Below are 20,922 nucleotides of genomic sequence, written 5' to 3'. Positions count from 1 at the left end.
CGCCTTTCGTTTCGCCGCGCAGAAAGAAGCGCCGCTCCCAAAGGCTGCCGGAACCGGTGTTAGAAGCGACTACCTCGCCGGAGCCTCTCCCTCGAGCCTCGCTTTCACCCTCCCCGCCCTCCCGGGACGCGCATTTGCCGCCGAGCGGCCGCACTGTTGCCATCTCGGATGACGAGGCAGAGGATAAGGGCTGCTGTTCCATCATGGCTTCGGACAGCGAGGAGTGGTCAGGCTCCCAAGCCTCCTCCTCGGCCCAGGAATCCGGCCCAGGAATCCAGCCCGGGCGCGGCGCCCGCAGCCCGGGCCGCGCCCTTACTGCCGGAACTCCACGCCGAGCTCTCTAAATCGTGGAACGCGCCTCTCTCGGCCAGGAACGGATCCCACGTCTCCACCTCTCTTGCTCTGGTGGACGGCGCCACCAAGAGGGGCTACTCTTCCATCCCCTGGTCGAGGATTCGGTAGCAGCACACCTTTGCCCGCCCTCCGCGACATGGCGGTCTAAGCCAGTGCTCCCGTCTAAGGCCTGCAGAACTACTTCCGCCTGTGTTGGCCGCGCCTATGCCGCCGCCGGCCAAGCCGCATCTGCTCTGCATTCCATGGCCGTTTTACAGATCCTCCAAGTGGACCTTCACTGGGAATGGGATGAGAAAGGCAGGCACCCAGAGGCTGTTTCAGATAAGGAGCGCGATGGATCTCGCCCTTCGCGCCACCAAAGCTGCAGCTCAAGCCCTAGGGAAGTGCATGGCCGCGCTGACTGTGACCGAGAGACACCTATGGCTAACACTAGCCGATATGGGATAAGCTGAGCGCTTCACGTTCCTCAACGCACCGCTCTCTCCGTCCGGTCTCTTCGGTTCCGCGGTGAGTGGCATTGTTGACCGTTTTTTGGAAGTCCAGAAAGCCACTCAAGCCATGAATCTCTTCCTGCCTCGTCGCACTAGCTCCTCTGCAGGCCACCCACGTGACCAGCCTCCTGCACGAGCCTCTTCACAGCACCCAGCTCAGCAAAGCCAGACTTCTCAGCGTCGACAGGGCGGCCGCCCTAGAACGCGCTCAGACAGCCGCCGCAGACCGCCGCCCCCCTGCGGGCCTCGGCCTAAGATTGCGCTGAAACCTGAGCAACCGAAGTCCTCCTAGCTTTGTTAAAGAAACGACGGCTCAGTCCCGCCGCGGCCGGACCACCATCAAAGCTTCGCCCCCTGTCAGTCCCCTTCTCTCAGGCTACTGCAGTGGTGGATTCAGCAGCCAACAAGCCGGTGATACTGCCCGCTTGCCTGCACTCAAATGCCGTTTTCACGGCGAACAAAAGACATTTTGTGAAAAGCAAACATGCCTTATGTGTAGAAAATGTGCCCACAATCCAGTGTTCACCCCTACACACAAGCATTACACTTCCCGTGTCCCTATCAGAGCCCACTCACATAAAGCAGGCACAGCCAGCTCGAGTGTTAGAGTCAATAAACGCGCCCACGAATCCGTGCGCGCGCCACTTCTCTGCCCGCTCTGTCACACGGCCAGTAAACACCTCTCTGTATGTAAGTCCCATGCCCGTGACTATGCTCGCGCATCACTTCACAGATGTGACTCTTTCCCCATTCACCTCAATCGGGAAGTCACTCACAGAACAGCCTGTCCCTGCTGTCTGCGAGCAGTCATGCATAAGCACAGTAAGCGCGCTCACACATTCTGTTCAGCTCGCTGTGTGCGGCAATCAGGGCAACTTGGCCATTCACCCTCTAGCGTTACAATTCAAAGCGTGGAAAGCTATCCCAGGGATTTGCAAATGGGTGTTAAGCACAATAAAACAGAGCTATTTGCTACAGTTCGATCGCCGCCCTCCCCGCTTCAGAGCGCGGCTCGAAACTACTGTGAACAGGGAAGCAGCCTGCATGCTTCGTTCAGAAATAGCAAACCTTCTGTGCAAAAGGGCCATAGAGAGAGAGCCACCTTCTCTGAGCGAGTCGGGGTTTTACAGCCGTTATTTTCTTGTCCCCAAGAAAGACGGCGGCCTCAGACCAATATTAGATCTCAGGGTTTTGAACAAGGTGCTCGCAAAAAGACCGTTCAAAATGCTTACAATCAGGAAACTCAAGGGGACTGGTTTATTTCTCTCGATCTGAAAGATGCCTACTTTCAGATTCAGATAAATCCCCGTCACAGGCCATTCTTGAGATTCGCCTTCGACGGCCAGGTTTATCAATACACCGTCCTTCCGTTCGGCCTGTCCTTAGCACCCCGTACTTTCACGAAGTGCATGGATGCGGCGCACGCACCCCTGCGGAGTCAGGGCTTGCGAATTCTGAACTATTTGGACGATTGGCTGATTTTGGCACAGTCACATACGGAGCTTCTGTCTCACAGGACAGTTCTCCTCAGTCATCTGAACAGTTTGGGCCTTGCAGTCAATTGGACCAAGAGCTCACTACAGCCCAGTCAGGCAATTTCCTTCCTTGGAATAGAACTAGACTCCATGGCGATGACGGCTCGCTTATCTACACAGCGCGTGCGCCGTGTTCAGCGACTAGCCGCGTCCTTTCAGATGAACAGCCTCACGCCTCTGAAAAAATTTCAGAGAATCCTAGGTTACATGGCCTCAGCCGCAGCAGTACTTCAGCTGGGCTTACTGTGCATGCACCCGCTTCAGCATTGGCTAAACACCCGCGCGTCTCGCCGGGCTTGGGCCACGGGCCGCCAGCCGATCAGAGTGACTCAGACCTGTATCTCAGCTCTGCAGCCCTGGGCAGTGGCCGAATGGTATCAGCGGGGAGTGACGATGGGAGCTGTATCTCGCCGAAAAGTCATCTCGACAGACGCGTCCAACACGGGTTGGGGCGCGGTCTGCGAGGGCTCTCCGGTTTTTGGCCTATGGTCAGTTCAGGAAAAGCTCCTTCACATAAATTGTCTGGAAATGATAGCAGTCGAGTGCACGCTCGCGCGCTTCCACCCGGTCATTCAGGGTCACCACGCCCTGGTCCGTTCGGACAACAGATCTGTGGTATCCTATCTAAACCGTCAGGGCGGTGTCAGATCCAGGAACCTCTTCCATCTGACAAAACGCATACTGAGTTGGTCCCAGTGCCACCTGCGCTCGCTGAGGGCGACGCACGTGCCAGGCCACCTGAACGACGGCCCAGACAGACTGTCCAGAGACAATATTTCCCCAGGGGAATGGTCCCTGCAAGCTCAAACAGTCCAGAATTTATGGAGTATATTCGGCAGAGCAGAGATAGACCTCTTTGCGTCAGAAGAGAACTCTCACTGCCCAGTATTTTTCTCGAAAAGCGAGGACGCGCTGGCCCAGGACTGGCCCAACCGCCCGCTTTACGCTTTCCCTCCCGTCTCGCTATTGCCACAGGTAATGCAGAGGATCAGGGAAACGCGTCACTCGGTGCTCCTCATAGCCCCGCGCTGGGAGAATCAGACATGGTTCCCGGAGCTTACGCTGCCCATTCCAGTGAGAGCAGATCTCCTGTCTCAAGCTCGCGGCACGATCTGGCATCCCCACCCAGAGCGCTGGGCGCTGCACGAGTGGGTGATCAACGACTACCTGTTGCTTTGCCAGAAGGAGTATTAAACACTATCATACACGCTAGAGCCCTTTCCACGAGAAGACTCTATGCGTCCAAACGGTCTGTGTTTTCAAAATGGTGCACCGACAGAGACCTGGACCCACGGACATGTGGGGTGTCGTCGCTGCTCGTGTTTTTACAAGAGCTGCTGGATAAGGGCAGATCCCCATCCACACTCAAAGTGTACGTGGCGGCCATCGCGGCATTCGCTGAACCCCTGCACGGCCAAACGAGCTGGTCATCCGCTTCCTCAGGGGAGCTAGAAGGATGAACCCCCCGCGCCCCCCATCGGTTCCTATCTGGGATCTTTCCGTAGTTCTCGAAGCTATGAAAGCCCCCCCTTTCGAACCGCTTCCATCCGTGGATTTGAAATACCTTTCACTCAAAACCGTTTTTCTGACTGCTCTGTCATCAGTTAAACGTGTGGGAGACCTTCACGCGCTGTCTGTCAGCGCTGCGTGTCTTGAGTTTGGACCAAGTGACTCCAAGGTCATTTTAAAGCCTAGACACGGCTATGTCCCCAAGGTGATCGGTACTCCTTTCAGAGCACAAATCATTTCCCTATCGGCGCTGCCAGCATCCGATAGCTGAACGCGACGCCAATCTCCTTTGCCCAGTCAGAGCACTGAGATTGTATACTGCGCGCTCCGCCTCTTTCAGACGCTCTGAGCAGCTTTTCGTTTCGTTCGAGGGCGCACCAAGGGTTTCGCGCCTCGAAACAGACACTGTCTAGATGGATAGTGGACGCTATTGCTGCCGCGTGACGTGTCAAAGGACCTACCATGCCCGTTAGGCATTAGGGCTCACTCCACTAGAGGCATGGCCTCCTCGTGGGCATGGTCCAGCGGGATTTCCATTCACGACATATGTGTGGCAGCAGGCTGGGCTTCCCCTCCACCTTTGTCAGATTTTACAATCTGGAAGTGCCCGCCCTGCAGGCTGAAACTACTAGCGGTTTAATACGCTACAGCTCCCCTGGTGAGCTGCACTGATGGGACACATTCCACACAGACCGGCACCGCCGCTCTGTCTTTTCCTTCCCACTATGTGCTTATGTATTACACACACACTGGCCCGCACTCTTGCCGGCCAAATATTATTTTCCCCACTCACAAGGGCTCCCCCGGGTCCCCCCACCCCCGGGGCTCATGCAGTGGATGCTTGGCACGCACGGCATTGACAATGGGTTCCCGTAGCGTAAGCTAGCTTATGCAATACGAGAGAACCTCTTGTAAGAGAACGAATCGGTTACCTTACGTAACCTCGGTTCTCTCTAGAAGAGGGAACGAGTATTGCGTGACGGCCGTCGCTTCGCGCCACGCAGCGATTTTCGCTTCATTCAATGAAAACCAGGGTTCCAGCCTATGAACTTACGCTTATATGCACTCTAGCCATGCCCATTTTGGCGGGCTTTGATGCAGTGACGGCGCGGGCGCCTGTCATTGGACGCAAGTTCACTCAAGTTCGTCTATAGGCTGCAGCAGTTGCCGCAGAGCAACCTATGAGCTCGCTAGCTAGCCCGCTCAAGGTATGCAGTTGCTGCACTGCGTTGACAATGGATACAAAATTAAGGATAATTTTTTGGCTTCAATATCTCAGAAAAGATTAATCTTTCCCATAGCGTAAGCTAGCTTACGCAATACTCGTTCCCTCTTCTAGAGAGAACCGAGGTTACGTAAGGTAACAGATTCGTTTTACAGTATGAGAGCGGCCTCTAGAGGAAAAATAAAAACTATCACTGATGCTGAACAATGTAGATTTAAATCACCAACAACTAAAATTTAGGTATACAGTGCATGTTGTCATATCATTATAAAGTAATTAATTGCTCGACTAGATGCTGCATTAATAGAGAACAGCAGTATGTTTGCAGGCCAGTCTGAGAGGACACTAACATTAAAGCTAACCACAAGCGGTTAGAACAATGTGACAAAAAACATGCGAGTCCTACCCAAATGTTTCAATAAAATGTATTACCATCTATTTGCATTAGTTTATATCCAGTCAAGTTTATGCTTTAGCCAGCTAAGAAAGAAAGTACCATCATATAGTCAAAAGAAATGTATAAACAAATCAGAAACGCATCTGATTTGAATTCACTTTTTATCCTCACTGTAATACCTATTTTTGTAATTTTGATTAGATAATCATCAAGTGATGTGTGTGTGGCGAGTTTCTTTGAGTATTTAAATGAGTGTTACAGTGCAAAATACAAACAAATATATCACTGAATCTTATAGAAGCGTTAAAAAAAGCATAAGACATTGCAATTCACTAGTTTCACATTAACTCTCTGGGGTCGACGGACGCATACAATTCTCGGTCATTTTTGGGCATACAGATAAGTGTAACATTAGAGACTACAAAGGGTCTACTTTTATTTGTGTACTGTGACAGAACGGAATCCGGTAGCCACTCTATTTTGTTATGCTGTTGACTAGTTAGAGATAATTTCTGACTAACTATTTAAGGAGGGATATCGTCAAGTCGAAGGAATCGGAAATTAACTTGTGACGTAAGAAAAGATGTTGCTACGGAGATGTGCGCTGTCTGTGAGAGAAAGGTGCTAGAAGTTGCGTGCTGCGGTTTGAAAACCTCTGAGTCTGCTTGGAAGAGAAGTGTGAATGGAAACGGGCAGTGATCAGATTGTATGGCTTATGCTTTCCTGGGTTTGGACACCGTGTCAGTGTGATCGAGAGTGCAGCTGTGAAGCAAAGACGCAAACTCGTTTGCCTGTAGAGGTGTGTGCCTTGGATTAAGCCTCCCTGACTGTTCCCCTGGTCCGTGCTGCAAACGAAGCTTACCTGAGACTCCAACTGAAGACCAGCGGTACCGGGTACAAGCTTGACGCCCCCACATTACATGCACACGCCTCGCATCTCATACAAACAGACATGCCACCCATCCTAAACACGCAATCTTAATTTTTTCTTGTTTATCTGTAGCGTGTAAAATGTATAAAAAGTGAAACTGAGTTGATGGGTTTGCTCTGACGAAGTAAATTTTTTCTCATCTCTTTTTCCTTTTTTTCTTTGGGAGTTTATGAACATTTGGGACTGAGACAAAACATATGAAAGTAAGCCAAAACATGGAGGAAGCACCATTGCAGCTTTCATATTCAAGTTGTTTTCCTGTGTTTAATTTGATTCTCCCTCCTTTCAAGTATGTCATATGTAACTGGCGAATAAATAAAATAAACCAAGGAAATTGTTTTATTTCTGAAAGTTGATGGGCTGCCACCGTTACAGTATACTCACAATAACAACAAAACCTTGTGCTTCTGTAAAATAAAGAAAATAAAAAGGGTGAGCTGTCAGCAGTCTCTGGATTTGAGAGCTGAAACACGTCACAAAAATTAACTGAAACTCCGTGAATACTTATCACACAAACATGAAACATATGTCTAAAGAAAGCTTAAAATGTCTACTTTTAAATAAAACAATTCAAATTTAAAACAAATATTCTCCTGCAATGTAATCTGTATGAAACAAAGCAATGTACATTTTTCCTGGCTCAGCTTATTTATCGCTAATGTGATCACACCCACCAGCAGAGCGCGCTATTCATCCTCAGCATAATGTGCTGAGACAATCAATGCAAATGGTAAACGACCCCGACGGTGCCATAAAAACAAAAAGTTCATTCATTTTTCTGCGCGTTTGAAAGACAACACGATACACAAATGAGAAAACTCCTGGATAGTGACGAAGAATTACACTTTTCCTCAGAAGAAGAGCGGGACTCAGATGAACGTTTGCATTTTGAAGAGTGACTTGATCCAGCCGAGGATACAATTTCGAACGAGTTAGTTTTCATTAGTTGACATGCTATTTTATATAAACATGTACATATTTTACTAGTGGGACTGTTTCCAGACTTGCCAGCCAGGATTCAGAGTATTGACATTTGAAATATGTCCTAATAAGCAAGTTTAGTTACATGTAAATGTTGTTTCGGCTAAAGCAGATATTTAAATTGTATGCTGTATGATATAAATGATATAAAAATTATATAAATGTTTAGATTATATTTTATCTAGTGTTTATGCTGCCTCATTATCGTCAACAAAGCTGGTGCTTGCAAATATGGGTTCAAGTGTAAATGAGTAAAATGCACTTTAAATATGCCCATATTAGAAAACCACCATCTTATTGACACTGAAGACTGCAGTAATGCTGCTGAAAATTCAGCTATGATCACAAATTGCATTTTACAATATATTCAAATAGAAAACTGTTCTTTTAAATTGTAAAAATGGTTCAAAATATCATTTTTTTGTGTATTTTGGATCAAATAAATGCAGCCTTGGTGAGCAGAAGAGACTTCTTTTAAACGGTAGTGTATGTCTAAAATTAAGTAAAGTCTTTATGTAAAGATAATGTATAGTCAGATTACTTCTTTTAACTTAAAACTTGATTTTGATCATTAAGTCTCCTCACATTCATTCTCTTTATGTCACATTCCTCATTGATAGGCCCAGGGGATGGGTTCTTTGGGATATTGTTTTGTATGAATGAGTGATCAGGATGGTTTTCACATCCATTTGTAGCAAAAACTCTAGGCTACAAGATCCAGTTCTCAAAAGGCTTGTGGACAAATGTTTAGTATGTGTTATATGGCTTTATTTCAATGACTTAAACATTTTGTTTTTTCAAAAACCATGCATAAAGGTTATTTTCTCAAAAATACAAACATGTACATACATGTTACTCACATATTAATGTAGCCGAGTTTGTGCTGAATACAGTGTTATCAGACTTAAACCATTAATGTGTTTTTAAGCAACTGAAAAAAGCACAAATGTCAAGGCATGTCAAAACATCCTCAGACCCCAGAGGGTTAAAGACCCCTCAACAGAAGTGAAGTGATCAGCCACTTGAAGACGTGCAATAGCTCTGTGAATCACAACAGTCTGTGTTTAATAAGGAAATATATAGTATGTGCAGCGCCAGTGAATGGCACTGCTCCGTTTACACACACACACACACACACAACTATTTTTAGCCTTCACGCGATGACCAATATTTGAGGGCTACTCACAAACATCTCAGATGTAGATGCTCAATAGTTCGGTTCAATTATAATATGCATTTAGAATGGCACTGGAGGTGCATTTGACCAGAATGTAATAAGAAGCGAATTAAACTAATGTGAACTTCCAGGAGAGTTTGGTTGGAATGTCAAAATAAATGCATGAGGGTTTAAAAGTTCACGACTTAAACATATTAATGTTGAATTTAAAATTAAAAGTCAATAATAATAATAATATTAATAACTATTTATTATTATTGTTGTCATTAGTATTTGTTTACAATTTATAACAATATTTAAGCTGAACGAGTTCCAATGGGTGTGAATGAAAAATGGACTGATGTCTCGCAACTAAATTGAACAAAAAAGAGATCTGAATCCTTTAAAGTCCAGATGTAGGTTGAAACATTTATTAAATTTTTTTTTTTTTTTAAAAACACTGGTTTCTTTTCTACTGAAGACTTTAATTAATGTTAATTTTGATTTTGTGAAAACCAAATAAAACGTCTTTATAAAGCAAAGAAAAACTAGTTAAAATAGAGGTACGTACAAACAAACAACATTTTCTCCAAAATACTACAGCGTGGACACAATCCCAAAAAATGTGAGGGGCAGATTAATCTACAGCATTACTGAAGGAGCAAAGTGGATCTATTTGAGGGCGCATGTTTCTTAAATAAAGATTGACTGGGTAAAAACGGTGTAACAGTTTAAAGGACACCTCCTTAACCATGTTGGTAATTAAATATTTGTGAGCTAAAGACATGCTTGTGTCGCGTCTCGGGTGTGTTCTGTCATAAAAGTAAAATGTTTAGGTCACTGTGTCAAGTTAAACATAGTTTAATACTCAATCTTTAAACACATCTTGAGATCCTTTGGTTTGCATGTTTATGTTGTGTGTCCGCTTAAGAGTTGTTAATATTTTGTTCACTGTATAAACTGTGCGTTGCTCACACAGCTGAAATTTCACTTACTGCCCTCTGGAGTAAACAGGTGGTACTACAATCTTGAATCTCTTGGGAAAGCATTGCGATTAAATGCGAAAAAATTTTGTCAAATTAATCGCACGTTATTAACGCGTTAAATTGATAGCCCTAATTATTTTTTTATTATTATTAGCATGGGTGCTAACAAAGCAGGTGCTGGTGCCACATTTTCAAGGGCCCTTTGAGGGCACAAATAAACCCTGATGTGGCCCAGGCTGAAATTGAGATTGACAGCCCTGTTTTAATCTATTTTTTGACCAACATATGTTACTATGGGTCCGGCATTGCAGAGAACAGCACCGCTGCTGAAAAAAATCCTATGGGTAAACGCTAGTTACATGCATGTCTTTTTTGTGGTTTTGTGGTCAGCTAAAATGTTATTCAGCTATTCAAGGTAACACACAGAGAAAATGCATTATAAACGTTGCCATTTCTAAACGTTCAGTTTGCGCAGTTACACAAGTTTCATATACTAACCTGCAAAGTCATCATTGTCACTTTGTTCATTCTAAATGAAGTTAAAAAAATCTTCTGAACTTTGGTGACTACGGTGACTGCAAATGTTAGATCACCCCCTTGTGGTCTCCCAAAGCTATTACATCAGACTTCATTAAACAGAAGGACAACTGACAGTGAATTGGAAAGAAATTAAATTAATAAATGTAGTTATATGTAGGCTTCAAACATACTGAGAAAATAACGTGCCAATCAATAATCAATATTTTATGACATTCCAACTAGTCTACCATCCTGACACATCCCTTCTTTAAATTCAACTCATATTGTCAAATTACTGTGATTGCATAACAGATTGAGTGACTGAGGCATTGAAAACATAAAATTATGAGTAATTTAAATTCATAACATTCATAATTGGATTAAGAGACATCAATATTTTATGTTTTGTTTTCAATTTCGTATATCAGTAAAACTTTGCATTCGTATCACTGAATCTGCATCATCTTTTTCTCTTGGAAGAATTAAGAGGCCCTTGAGGGCACATGTAGGACAGAGTTAAGGGCCTCTTAGGTGTCTACTCAAGTGTCTAAGAGAACCCTGACCCTCATCTTCAACATGATACCACACTAGAACAACTACTGTGCACAGTCTAGGGTTCTTAAGTCTCAACCACTGAAGAAATGCAGGTTGGTTATCAGCGTTGTATCATAAAAGAGACAAGGATGGAGAAGATAGGTGATATTCAGCTCAAACCCCTTCATCAGAGTGCCGGGGGCCTGGCATGGTGGCTCCACAAAGCCTGGAGAAAAAAGAAGCCATCCGAGCAGAGGAGAGGAGATTAACTCAGAGAGACCAATCAGAAAGCTACCCTGCCGCAGACTAAGTGACTTCTTTAATGGACAGCCACGGAAAGCACACAGAATATTGATAAATAAATCATCGGCTCAAGTCAAAGAGGGCTGAGTGCCTAGGAAAGTGAATGTTTCTCTGCCTACTATTATACCCACTGCCATGGAAACCATACAGCACATCAATAAATAAATAATCACATAAAGTGCTGCTCGGAATCATTGTCTCACCCACTGTGGAAAATAAAGTGAAGAGCATGGGGAGGAGTTACTGTACCCCTTTCTTTCGTTAAAAAAAAACCCACCCCAGACGCAAATACATTTCTTTCTGTTCATATGGGTACTGTTATAATAAGTGTTAACAAAAATGTTCTTGATGAATCTAAGCTGAAACCAAACAATCTGTCTCCCTGGCCCTCATCATTAGACCCCTGCATGTTGTGTATTCACATGCCGTTCTATTTTCCAATAACGTCCTCTGATTGTCTTTCTCCACAGGCACTGAAAGGCAGGTAAGATAGCAGTATGTCCTTCAAAGCACTTCCAGCCCCAGCCGGAAACCAGATCTCTTCACTCAGGGCAGCTCTCATTAGCAAGACAAATCTAACTGCCTTCAACAAGCTCATTAGTCCATCTCCACAGTCCACACAGACACATAATGCTAATGATGGCACTCCACCACTCTTAAACACTGCAAACACAAATACACAAAAGCAAACCCACTAACCTTTATCTATGGTAGAGGCATCTTAAAAATACAACAATTCCTATGGGGCGGGGGCACAGAGCTAGAATGTACGGGACAACTGTGGCAATTAAATTAGTTTATATACACTAAAAAGTTAAGATAAAAATATCTGAGCCATTACTTAATAGAAATAATCATTATTAATAATCCTTCCATTTGAATTTGAACAACTCCATAGTCATAAGTTTTTGTTTAACAACAATTTACAAAGGGAGTATGATGTCACGCGACTCGGGCCGCTACCGAAGCATCTCGCTTTCAGCGCTTTATAAGAACTAAATATGCCTGTCATAACTTACACGAGCATCTGTGCAGGGCAATTGAAGCAAGCCTTTGCACGATCTGTCGTTGCACACATCAGCGTGGTCCACAGATAAGATCGCCATAGCTCTGGGTAACTTGTTGATTCAGTTGGACTTCACTCAATATCGCGCCAGCCAGCGAAGGCCATAAAACGTATGTTACCTGCAAACTCAACAACATCGATATGTTAATTCTGAAAGAAGTTCAAAAACCTTCTGAACTTGTGTGTGCATGGTGGCTAAATTCACAACTTTGGAACGCCACCTGCACCGCATGCACACGTCCTTCAGTATTTAGTACAGTAAATGTTATATCACCCCTTTGCTGTCTCCCAAAAATATTACACCAGACTTAATTAAACAGACGTCCATACAGTGAATTGAAAAGAAATTAGGCTTCTAATTTAAATGTCGGCTAGTTTTAATATATCGATGCCTCAAAAACATAAGAAAAGCCAATCAAAAAGTTCAATTCAAACCTTGCTAGCAGCTGCATAACAATATGCTCAAACTACTAAGAATACCTTAGCAACTAAATAAAGTATTGGCTACCTCCCACAACACCCTCACATGTTTGTATGGGCAAACAACTCTTAAAAGTTTCTTCAGTAAATGTAAAAATGCAGTTCTAATAAGTATTACGAATGTGAAATGATCTGATGGGTTTTCTGTTCTTTTTTTAATCCTCTGGTGTTTACTGACTAATTTCCATCAAAGCTTGGAGAATTTTTTCAGTATTGAACCACAAATATTTGCTTTAGCGAGAAAAGTACAGGGAAGCGGAGAGAACATAAGCATCTGTAATAAAACAGTTGGAGATGGAGATGGAGATCAAGGTGTCTGCTACGTGTTTAAGCATGCTTAAACAGCTCGTTTGAATCGGAGGTCTCTTTGCTGAAAACAAAGCAGAAAGCTTTTCTGTCCTGATTCCTGTGGCTGTTGGAATTGGTCTGTCAAGCATCAGTCCTGACACAAGGGCTCCCAGTGCATCTCCATCGCTGTATGAGATCTGATCTAAAAGCCCAGCAGCAAGGTCACCTAAAGCTATTCGAAAGCTGCTGGAGATTAACTACTTTTTTTATTCTTCTCTGTATAAACCAGAATTCAGGAGAAGACATCCGACAGAGACTAATGGATTTACTTCCAGGCACAATAAGTTCTGAGAAACTCATACAGTACAAAGACCTTCTTGTTGTTAGTTTGTTTGGGGCTCCTTTTTCTACAATTCTGAATCACGATTCAAAACTAAAGCTACTTAAACACACTCATATGCAAGGGCTCTGGAATCTTGAGTGTTGTAATCCACCAAATAAATGACACAGTATGAACAATGCCCGAGTTTGTTTAATTTCTCTTGCCATTTTTAAATGTAAAAAATTACAATTTCAATCAGTAATGTCTTGATTAATCAAGTTACATCTCTAAGGGTGTGTGTGTGTAACAAATAGCCTGTAATGCTGTTCTTTTTCTATGAATGTGCAAAATTACATATTATTATAATCAAGTAGACGGTGCATTGCCTGATCGAAAACATTGACTAATCGACAGAAGCCCTGTGCCTGACTGAAGGCACTTCTAGGGGGTGTTTACATACGACGTGTTCATGCATTCAAAAACAGCTTGATGTAGCACAATGAAATGAGAAAAAAAAAAAAAGGGTTTTGAGACACATTTTTTAAAGTTGCGCTATTTTTAACTTCACATTCTGAGAAAAGAAAAACAATTCATTAATATCCATCCATACTTTTTTACACAATAATGAGAGCAGAAATATAGAGGGAACAAAAGTCACAAAAAGAATGTTCAGAAACCCTAAAGGAGCTTTCACATGGCTCATGTTGGAGAGTCAACGCACCTCTCAACACCAGTGCCAAGTGCTGTTTGAACTCCACAAGAGAAGCAATGCAGAGAACATCTTTTGATTTTAAGAATGGAATGACCCACATGATGATATGCCATCTGAATTGTCCATTAATCATTGGCTCCTGCTTCGAAAGGTAAGCAAAAAAGTGGTCAAAGTTGAAATTGTTTGAACTTTGAGTGCTGCATTACAACACTTGACAGAAACCGGGGATAATGCTGAAGATAAAGCTTGGCAACGCAACACTGACGTGAATCATGTGGAAATCCTCTGGAAAGCTCTTACCTTTAATAGCTATAAAAGAGCTGCAGTGTCACTGTAGTGTTATTGCATGTTGATGTTTACACGGTGGTGGCATGTATGCATTCATCCACTCAAGCCCCCCCCCCCCCCCCACACCATTTCCACAGCATGCTGTCTGGACTTCACCCTGTGTCATTGTCACACCCAACAGTCTCAATTAAATACCCTGTTATTCACACAGGACAGACCAACACAATGGAGTTCATTGTAACCACAGTGACACAGGGGCTCCGGCACTGGGGCAAGCTCTCCTCATCAAGGCAGTGCCTGACATTAGCATCACTGTCAATGGGCAGAGGGGCCCTACAATGGTCTGCCGGCTGCTCTACAGACTTAAAGCATTCAGAAAGAATTCGAGGGATACTAAAAGAGGAGCATGACAGACCAAACTTAAGAACGCAAGGGTGAGTTAAGGGTTGGGGTGGGTTCGAAGTGTGACACAGCCCAGGCAAATGAGGTAAAAAGCTCACATTTGCAACTGGAATCCAGAGCAGTCGCCTATATTTGATTACCACGCCCCAGTCACCATGTACCCATGGCAACCACAGCATTATAGCCTCCTGGGGATGCGAATTGCGCCTCCTGGTCTAACGTTGAGGGCAAGAGGAACAAAACGAAGCTAACAGCAGATGAGAAATATGTGCAGCTGGATGTATAGTGAGAGGATGGGAGGAGGGGTCACTGAACAAAGGCATTGTCCTTATAGGGGGCATTAAATTGGACATAAGTTTAATTTGTTTTGCTTTAAATAGTTTTACTGAAAGATGATTTACAAAAAAAAATAAAAAATAACTACATTGAGCATCTGTACATTGACATTCACCAAACATGTAGTACAACTCATTCAGGCAAGGTTGCCAAATGTTACTAGACAAAGCTAGACCTATCTTTAACTGGCACCTTATTTGATTGAAAATTAAGAAACTGCTCAGCCTGTGGTGCATGTGTGACCTGCTGGCTTTTGTAGGCATACACGGTTATATTTGCAACATTTTGCATTTCTTTCCTGTGTCGGAAGCCTTTGTGTTTTTTGACTGTTGTGAAGACTGTTATTAGCTGCTTAAAGGGCTAGTTCACCCAAAAATTTAAATTCTTTCATAATTTACTCAACCTCATGCCATCCCAGATGTGTATACTTTCTTCTGCTTAACACAAACATAGATTTTTAGAATATCTGTGAAAGGAACTTTAAATTAGTACAGATTCAGTAGTTCTATGACATAGATGTGACTACAGTAGTTAGTGGGTGCATATATTGTATGTGTCTGACATGTAGAATAGTTTTCAAATAAAGTATGGTACAATAATACAGATGATCTGGGATACAGCAATTTGGGATTATTGTCTTGATGGCAGTACAAAAGCTATGCACATATAGCTTTGTGAATATGTCAATCGCCAAAAACAAAAATCAAACAAGAGTGCTTTGAAGGGCTGTTTGAAAGTGGAGATTTATAATTTTTTTAAAATGACAAATTTTCATCTGTTTCACAGACAGGGTAGGTAAATCAGGGTAGGTAAATTATGAGAGAATTTTCATTTTTGGGTGAACTATCCCTTTAATGCTTTACATTGTCATGCAATCCTTATCAAATTTTAGTTTCATTAGGTTGAAAGCTTGAGGGCAGTCATAATTGCAGCAAAAAAATAGGAATATGGGGATTGTTAAGTCTTTTTTCTGCCCCTCAGTAGAAATGGACACTTTTGTCGACAGACAAATTGATGGATTTACTTTTGACATTGTCAAATCAAGCTTTAATTTACAGACTTCCATGTAGCCTATTATGGACAGCTGGCAACCCTGCAACATTGACTGCACAATTAACTTGTACCAGTCAGACATGGCATCATGGCCTGGTATGGACTATAAACATTCAGATAAGTTGAAAACATGCATGTTCATATCCCTTTATAGAAATCATGTAAATAATTAACAACACATTGACCCATGATGTTAGCAAATTCTGTACAAACAAATAACACATAACACAATCCAAAAGATTAGTTTAACTCACAAACCTTTCTCAAAGCTTACAAAAAATGTCTAATATTTCAGAGCTTACACATGTATTCCAACCTGGCTGAACCTTGCAGCCGAAACAGTGATTTAAAATCGCATACTCAGCATTTCCTAAGCCTTTCTGGGATAGCAACTCAATACAGCCAAGAGCCAGATCTTATCTATCATTGTGAGAGTCATAATGAGACTAATTAATTTCCCGTTTAATGTCAGGATGGAAGCAATAAGCAAGGGATTGTTTGCTGTGCCCTACAAAAGCCCTCCAGAGAACAGCACTGCTCAGACAATATTTTCACTCACTACGTTAGTACAAGTTTCAGTGATAATGAAGTGTCTGGGCAATTCTGAAATACTGTACACTGTGGATTCAGCGAACCACAGAAATGTGGCCATTTCAGGGCTCCAGACTAAAAAAATTACTTAGGAGCCATTACTGCTAAACTGAAACATTAAGGAGCCAAATGGTTGTTTTTAGTCACCAAATCACAGAATTGGTTGATTTAGATTGCTGTTCAGAAACAAGATAGAAAGCCGAGAGGTAATTAAACTGAGGTTTAATTAACAGTATATATAGTTGAGAAGACAAGTTTGCATTCCTTTTTGTCTCATAAATGTTCACACCCCTTTCATAATTTATGTCAATATTTTATTTTAAATACTGCTCTTCAGAATCTACATTACAGATATTAACAGTAAGTATAATATACATATTGTTGTGTGTTGTCTTCTTGAGCATCAATGAATGTTTGCACCTTGTGTAATAGTGGTGTAAAAGTTTTTAGCTTCAAAGTGTTAAAAGCTTGAGATATATATACATATACACACACACATATTGCCATAGTCTTTCTTTACTGTTACCGGATGTCCCCAGACACAGAGACAACAAGAGTGCAAATTGAATGAAATCCCTGGTGCAGTTTATTGTGCTACTCCAATCCCAATTAATAATTACCTGAAGAAAAAGAAACTGGTTCACAATATATGACTTTTAATTATAAAGAAGCCTGAAATACACATGGCACTCATATTTTGAAATGTCTGCACTCCCAGATGTGAGAACACTTACTGATGATTCTCTGAGAAAGTGAATCTGATTCAAACTGCTACCATGAGCTCCTGACTTCAAACCTTCAAACTTCTGGTGATTCATGAAAAAGATCCGGTTCAAAAGAGTCAATTGTTCACAACTCTCTCGTGCTGAGTTTGTTGTTGCATGCAGTGCAGCGAGCTCATCAGAAACAGAATGGGTTAAAAGCGGCTCATTGGTGGTGTGTGCTCTAAATATGTATTTAATAACTCACAAGATGATATCTGAAGAAACCGCATATGAATGCACACAACCCGACTGTTGCCAATGGCGACAAGATTTTAAATTATTGTCGCAATTAATTATTTTTGGTTCCATTTGGACCATTTTAGTCACAGTCTGGAGCCCTGCATTCAATTTGTTATTCTGGCTAATCAAAACTAGAGGTAGACCGTAGATATTTTTTCTACGGTCAATTTTTTTTAATGTTATTCCTAGTGTTTTCCCCCTCATCAATAAATTTCAAATATATATATATATATATATTCATCTGATGAAAATGTTATCTATAAGAAGCTGTACATGTTAAATGCTTACATACAGAATATTGCAAGTTGCAACAGGCCATATATACCCTTTCTGGTTATTATTGGGTCTTTGGTTGCACAATCAACTGCTTTTGGGATTTTATTCATTTTGGACTCTTGCAGCCTCAATGTCTGTGCCCACTAAAGTAAGGAAAGACTATGCATTTTTCATAAATTGATAATAAAAAACTATCTGCCGAATAATCGTTATCAGACTCTTCCACCAACTTAGTTATCGCTATTGGTAAAATCCACAATAGGTTGACCTCTAATCAAAACAGAGCGCACAAACAGACACGCTTTTTACTGCCTACGCTTGATGACCCGAGTCTAAAGTGCAACAGTAGACACCACAGCTAAATAATGTGCTCATATGACAGACTGGGCAGAAGTTGTTCTCGTCCCTTTACCCATCCTAGGCTCCTTCCTGAGCACAGCTATGCGCTCTTTTAACACGTGTCACTGTCACTCATACATTTTCTATCGCCGGAAATTATGTGTGCACGTCTGCATCATAACATCCCATTTCATCAACAAGTCACGAGCAAAAGTGGCAGGCAGACCTTCGGTTTCGATCTCAACGAATAATACACTAAGGACAGTCACAACATGTATTAGGCAATACAAAACAAGAGAAAATAACAGCCCCCACCCTCAGATCTCATGTTACATAGTTGCCAAAGATCCCCACTACACTCGCCACAATGTGAATATATTTGTAACCTTCAACTACAACCTTTAGAATTACTTGGTTGTTACGGGTTACAGTCGCGCGCATTCGATTAATGTTCTTTTCGAGTGTTTTTAAAATGCTGAACCAGGAATACAACACAAAGACACGCTTTGGCGCGAACTAGAATTTTAAATGCAATATATAATTTGTATGACTGCATACTGTCATACAAATGATATAAGTGTGTTTTAATACTTCCGCACATAATGTCACAAGAATGTTGAGCAGTCTTCGTTAGATCGACGATTTGCATATAGCGACAAGCTAATGCGTGGCTTTAAAGTAAAGCTTTTGTCTATTTAGTGGAGTTCGGGTGATAAAACGGCACAGAAGAAAATCCCTGGATGTGTGTCTTGTTTCAAATATACATTTTGTAAAAGTGCAAGAATGTTGTTGATTAAAGGTATCGTGTCGTGTCAGCTCGACGGCAAAACGCGTGCATTTCACTCAACTAAGTTAGATAGAAAGATCACATGGTTTAAAAAATATATAATTTTCTTCAAGAAATACAATAGATAGCTATTTCAAAGCGTAATTTAACAGAATACACGATTCGTTCAAAAATAAATATCAATGTAAACACCAAAATTAGGGAGGTCAGTTGGCTAGGTTGTCACGAGACACGTTTCATACATGTCATCTGGTTAAAAATCCGATGGCAAATAATATTTCCGTTCAAACACCTTAGAACAACAAACTTATATATCATATCGAAAGGCGTTTACTTACATTCGTGCATTCTACTGTCGCGTCCGACGACAAATACTCCCGTGCTTTCATGCAGTAGCCTTTCGCTCGCGCAGTGTCAAAGATCAGCAGCTGCTTCCTCCATCCACGCAGCGCAGAGATCACGCCGCACAGCAACGCTTCCGTACCCCCCCTGCCGTCGCCAAGGCAACAGGGCCACTTCAGCCAATCACACCCCCTCCTCTCCGATATCCCCCTGACAACTGCCGCATCGCAGTAGCACTTTTTTAGCAAACCTAAGCAGTTGCGTTCAGCATGCGCTCTGCGTTGCACCACGCTATTCATTCGTTCTTGAGAGGTTTGTGACGAAAGAGCACGGCTCTCGGAGATTCGTGATTTCAAAAGGCATCGCTTAAGAAAAGATTACCTGCGCTTTATGTAACCAAAATTCAGTCGATTTTTTTCAAGCCATATTCTCATTGAGATTTTTCTACATATTCAAAGTATTTACAACTTTAGACAGTTTTTTGTTTTTTTAACCACCGACCAGCTTATGTTGGAAACGAGGTCAGATGCTGTTGCGTCATTTAGCGGGGGAGTCCTGGAGGCTTGAGGTCAAATCGCAGGCTATTTCTCGATGTGAAGTAAAGGTCCTTTTCGAATCTTATCAGAAAAACTTACATAAATATTATACTCCAGAGAAAGAAAAGAAAAAGTAAAAACAGGCAACGGAAAGTCAGAGTAGTGTGGTCATAATTATATTATAATTTGTCTTTAATTTATGTTTACTCGTTAAACAAAAATGGAGACCAATTAGCCTTGTAAGTCATTTACTTAAAAAATTGTGTTAAGCCTTGCCCTATTTGTTGCCACTGTTTATACATGCCCCATGCATGTTGCTTCCCTATCACATGATTGATGTATGGCATTGAGGTGGGCTGGAGGAGGGGTCTGGAAAACGTGTTCAGCAGAGGGCAGTGAGGACATAATTGGGAGGAGAAAAAGCATGGTTCCTTCATTCTCAACGTTCTTACACACACAAATCGTTCACAAACACTACAGTCTCACAGGTTAAAGATCATTCTAGCATTTAATCTTTTTATTTTGTGATTTGGTCATATGTTTAATATAAAACATGACTTTCAAAAGTAGATCATTTAGGCTTTAGGTTTCATTTCGATGTATTATGGTTTATTTGATTATAATAAAGGAAAAGCAACCCAAAAATTAAAATTCCTTCTTAATTTACTCACCGGCAGGCCATCCCAGATGTGTATGACTTTTTTTCTTCTGCAGAACAAAAATATGTTTTTAGAATATCTCAGCTCTGTAGGTCCATTCAATGCAAATGAATAGTAACTCCAAAAAGCATATTAAGGCAGCATAAAAGTTATACAAAGGACTCCAGTTCTGAAATCCAAGTCTTCAGAAGCAATATAACAGGTGTGGGTAAGAAACAAAAAATATTGATTTCCTTTTTTACTTTAAATCTATACTTTCACTTCCACATTCTTCGTGCATATCGCCATCTACTAGTCAGGCTGTTCATAGGTGATGATTTATAGTAAAAAAAGGACTTAAATATTTATCTGTTTTTCACCCACACCTATCATGTTGCTTCTGAAGACATGGATTTAACACACTGGAGTGTATGGATTACTTTTATGCTGCTTTTATGTGTTTTGTTTTTAGCTTCAAAGTTCTGGCCAACATTTACTTGAATTGTATGGACCTAGAGAGCTGAGATATTCTTCTAAAAAT

The 20,922-nt window shown here is 42.1% G+C and overlaps 1 protein-coding gene across 1 annotated transcript in view; it reads right to left on the bottom strand.

Annotated features, from left to right (window-relative positions):
• Positions 1 to 19,411, bottom strand: part of LOC127633581 (forkhead box protein N2-like) — a 35,375-nt gene extending 15,964 nt beyond the window's left edge. Inside the window, exon 1 of the mRNA XM_052112792.1 lies at positions 19,204 to 19,411. Coding sequence (XP_051968752.1) covers positions 19,204 to 19,213 — 10 coding nt within the window. The 5' untranslated portion in view covers positions 19,214 to 19,411. The remainder of the gene's footprint in view (positions 1 to 19,203) is intronic.
• Positions 19,412 to 20,922: the final 1,511 nt, after the last annotated feature.

Source organism: Xyrauchen texanus, chromosome 40, assembly GCF_025860055.1.
Source record: "Xyrauchen texanus isolate HMW12.3.18 chromosome 40, RBS_HiC_50CHRs, whole genome shotgun sequence".
NCBI classification, from domain to species: Eukaryota; Metazoa; Chordata; class Actinopteri; order Cypriniformes; family Catostomidae; genus Xyrauchen; species Xyrauchen texanus.
This window is presented reverse-complemented; position numbering and strand designations above follow the sequence as displayed.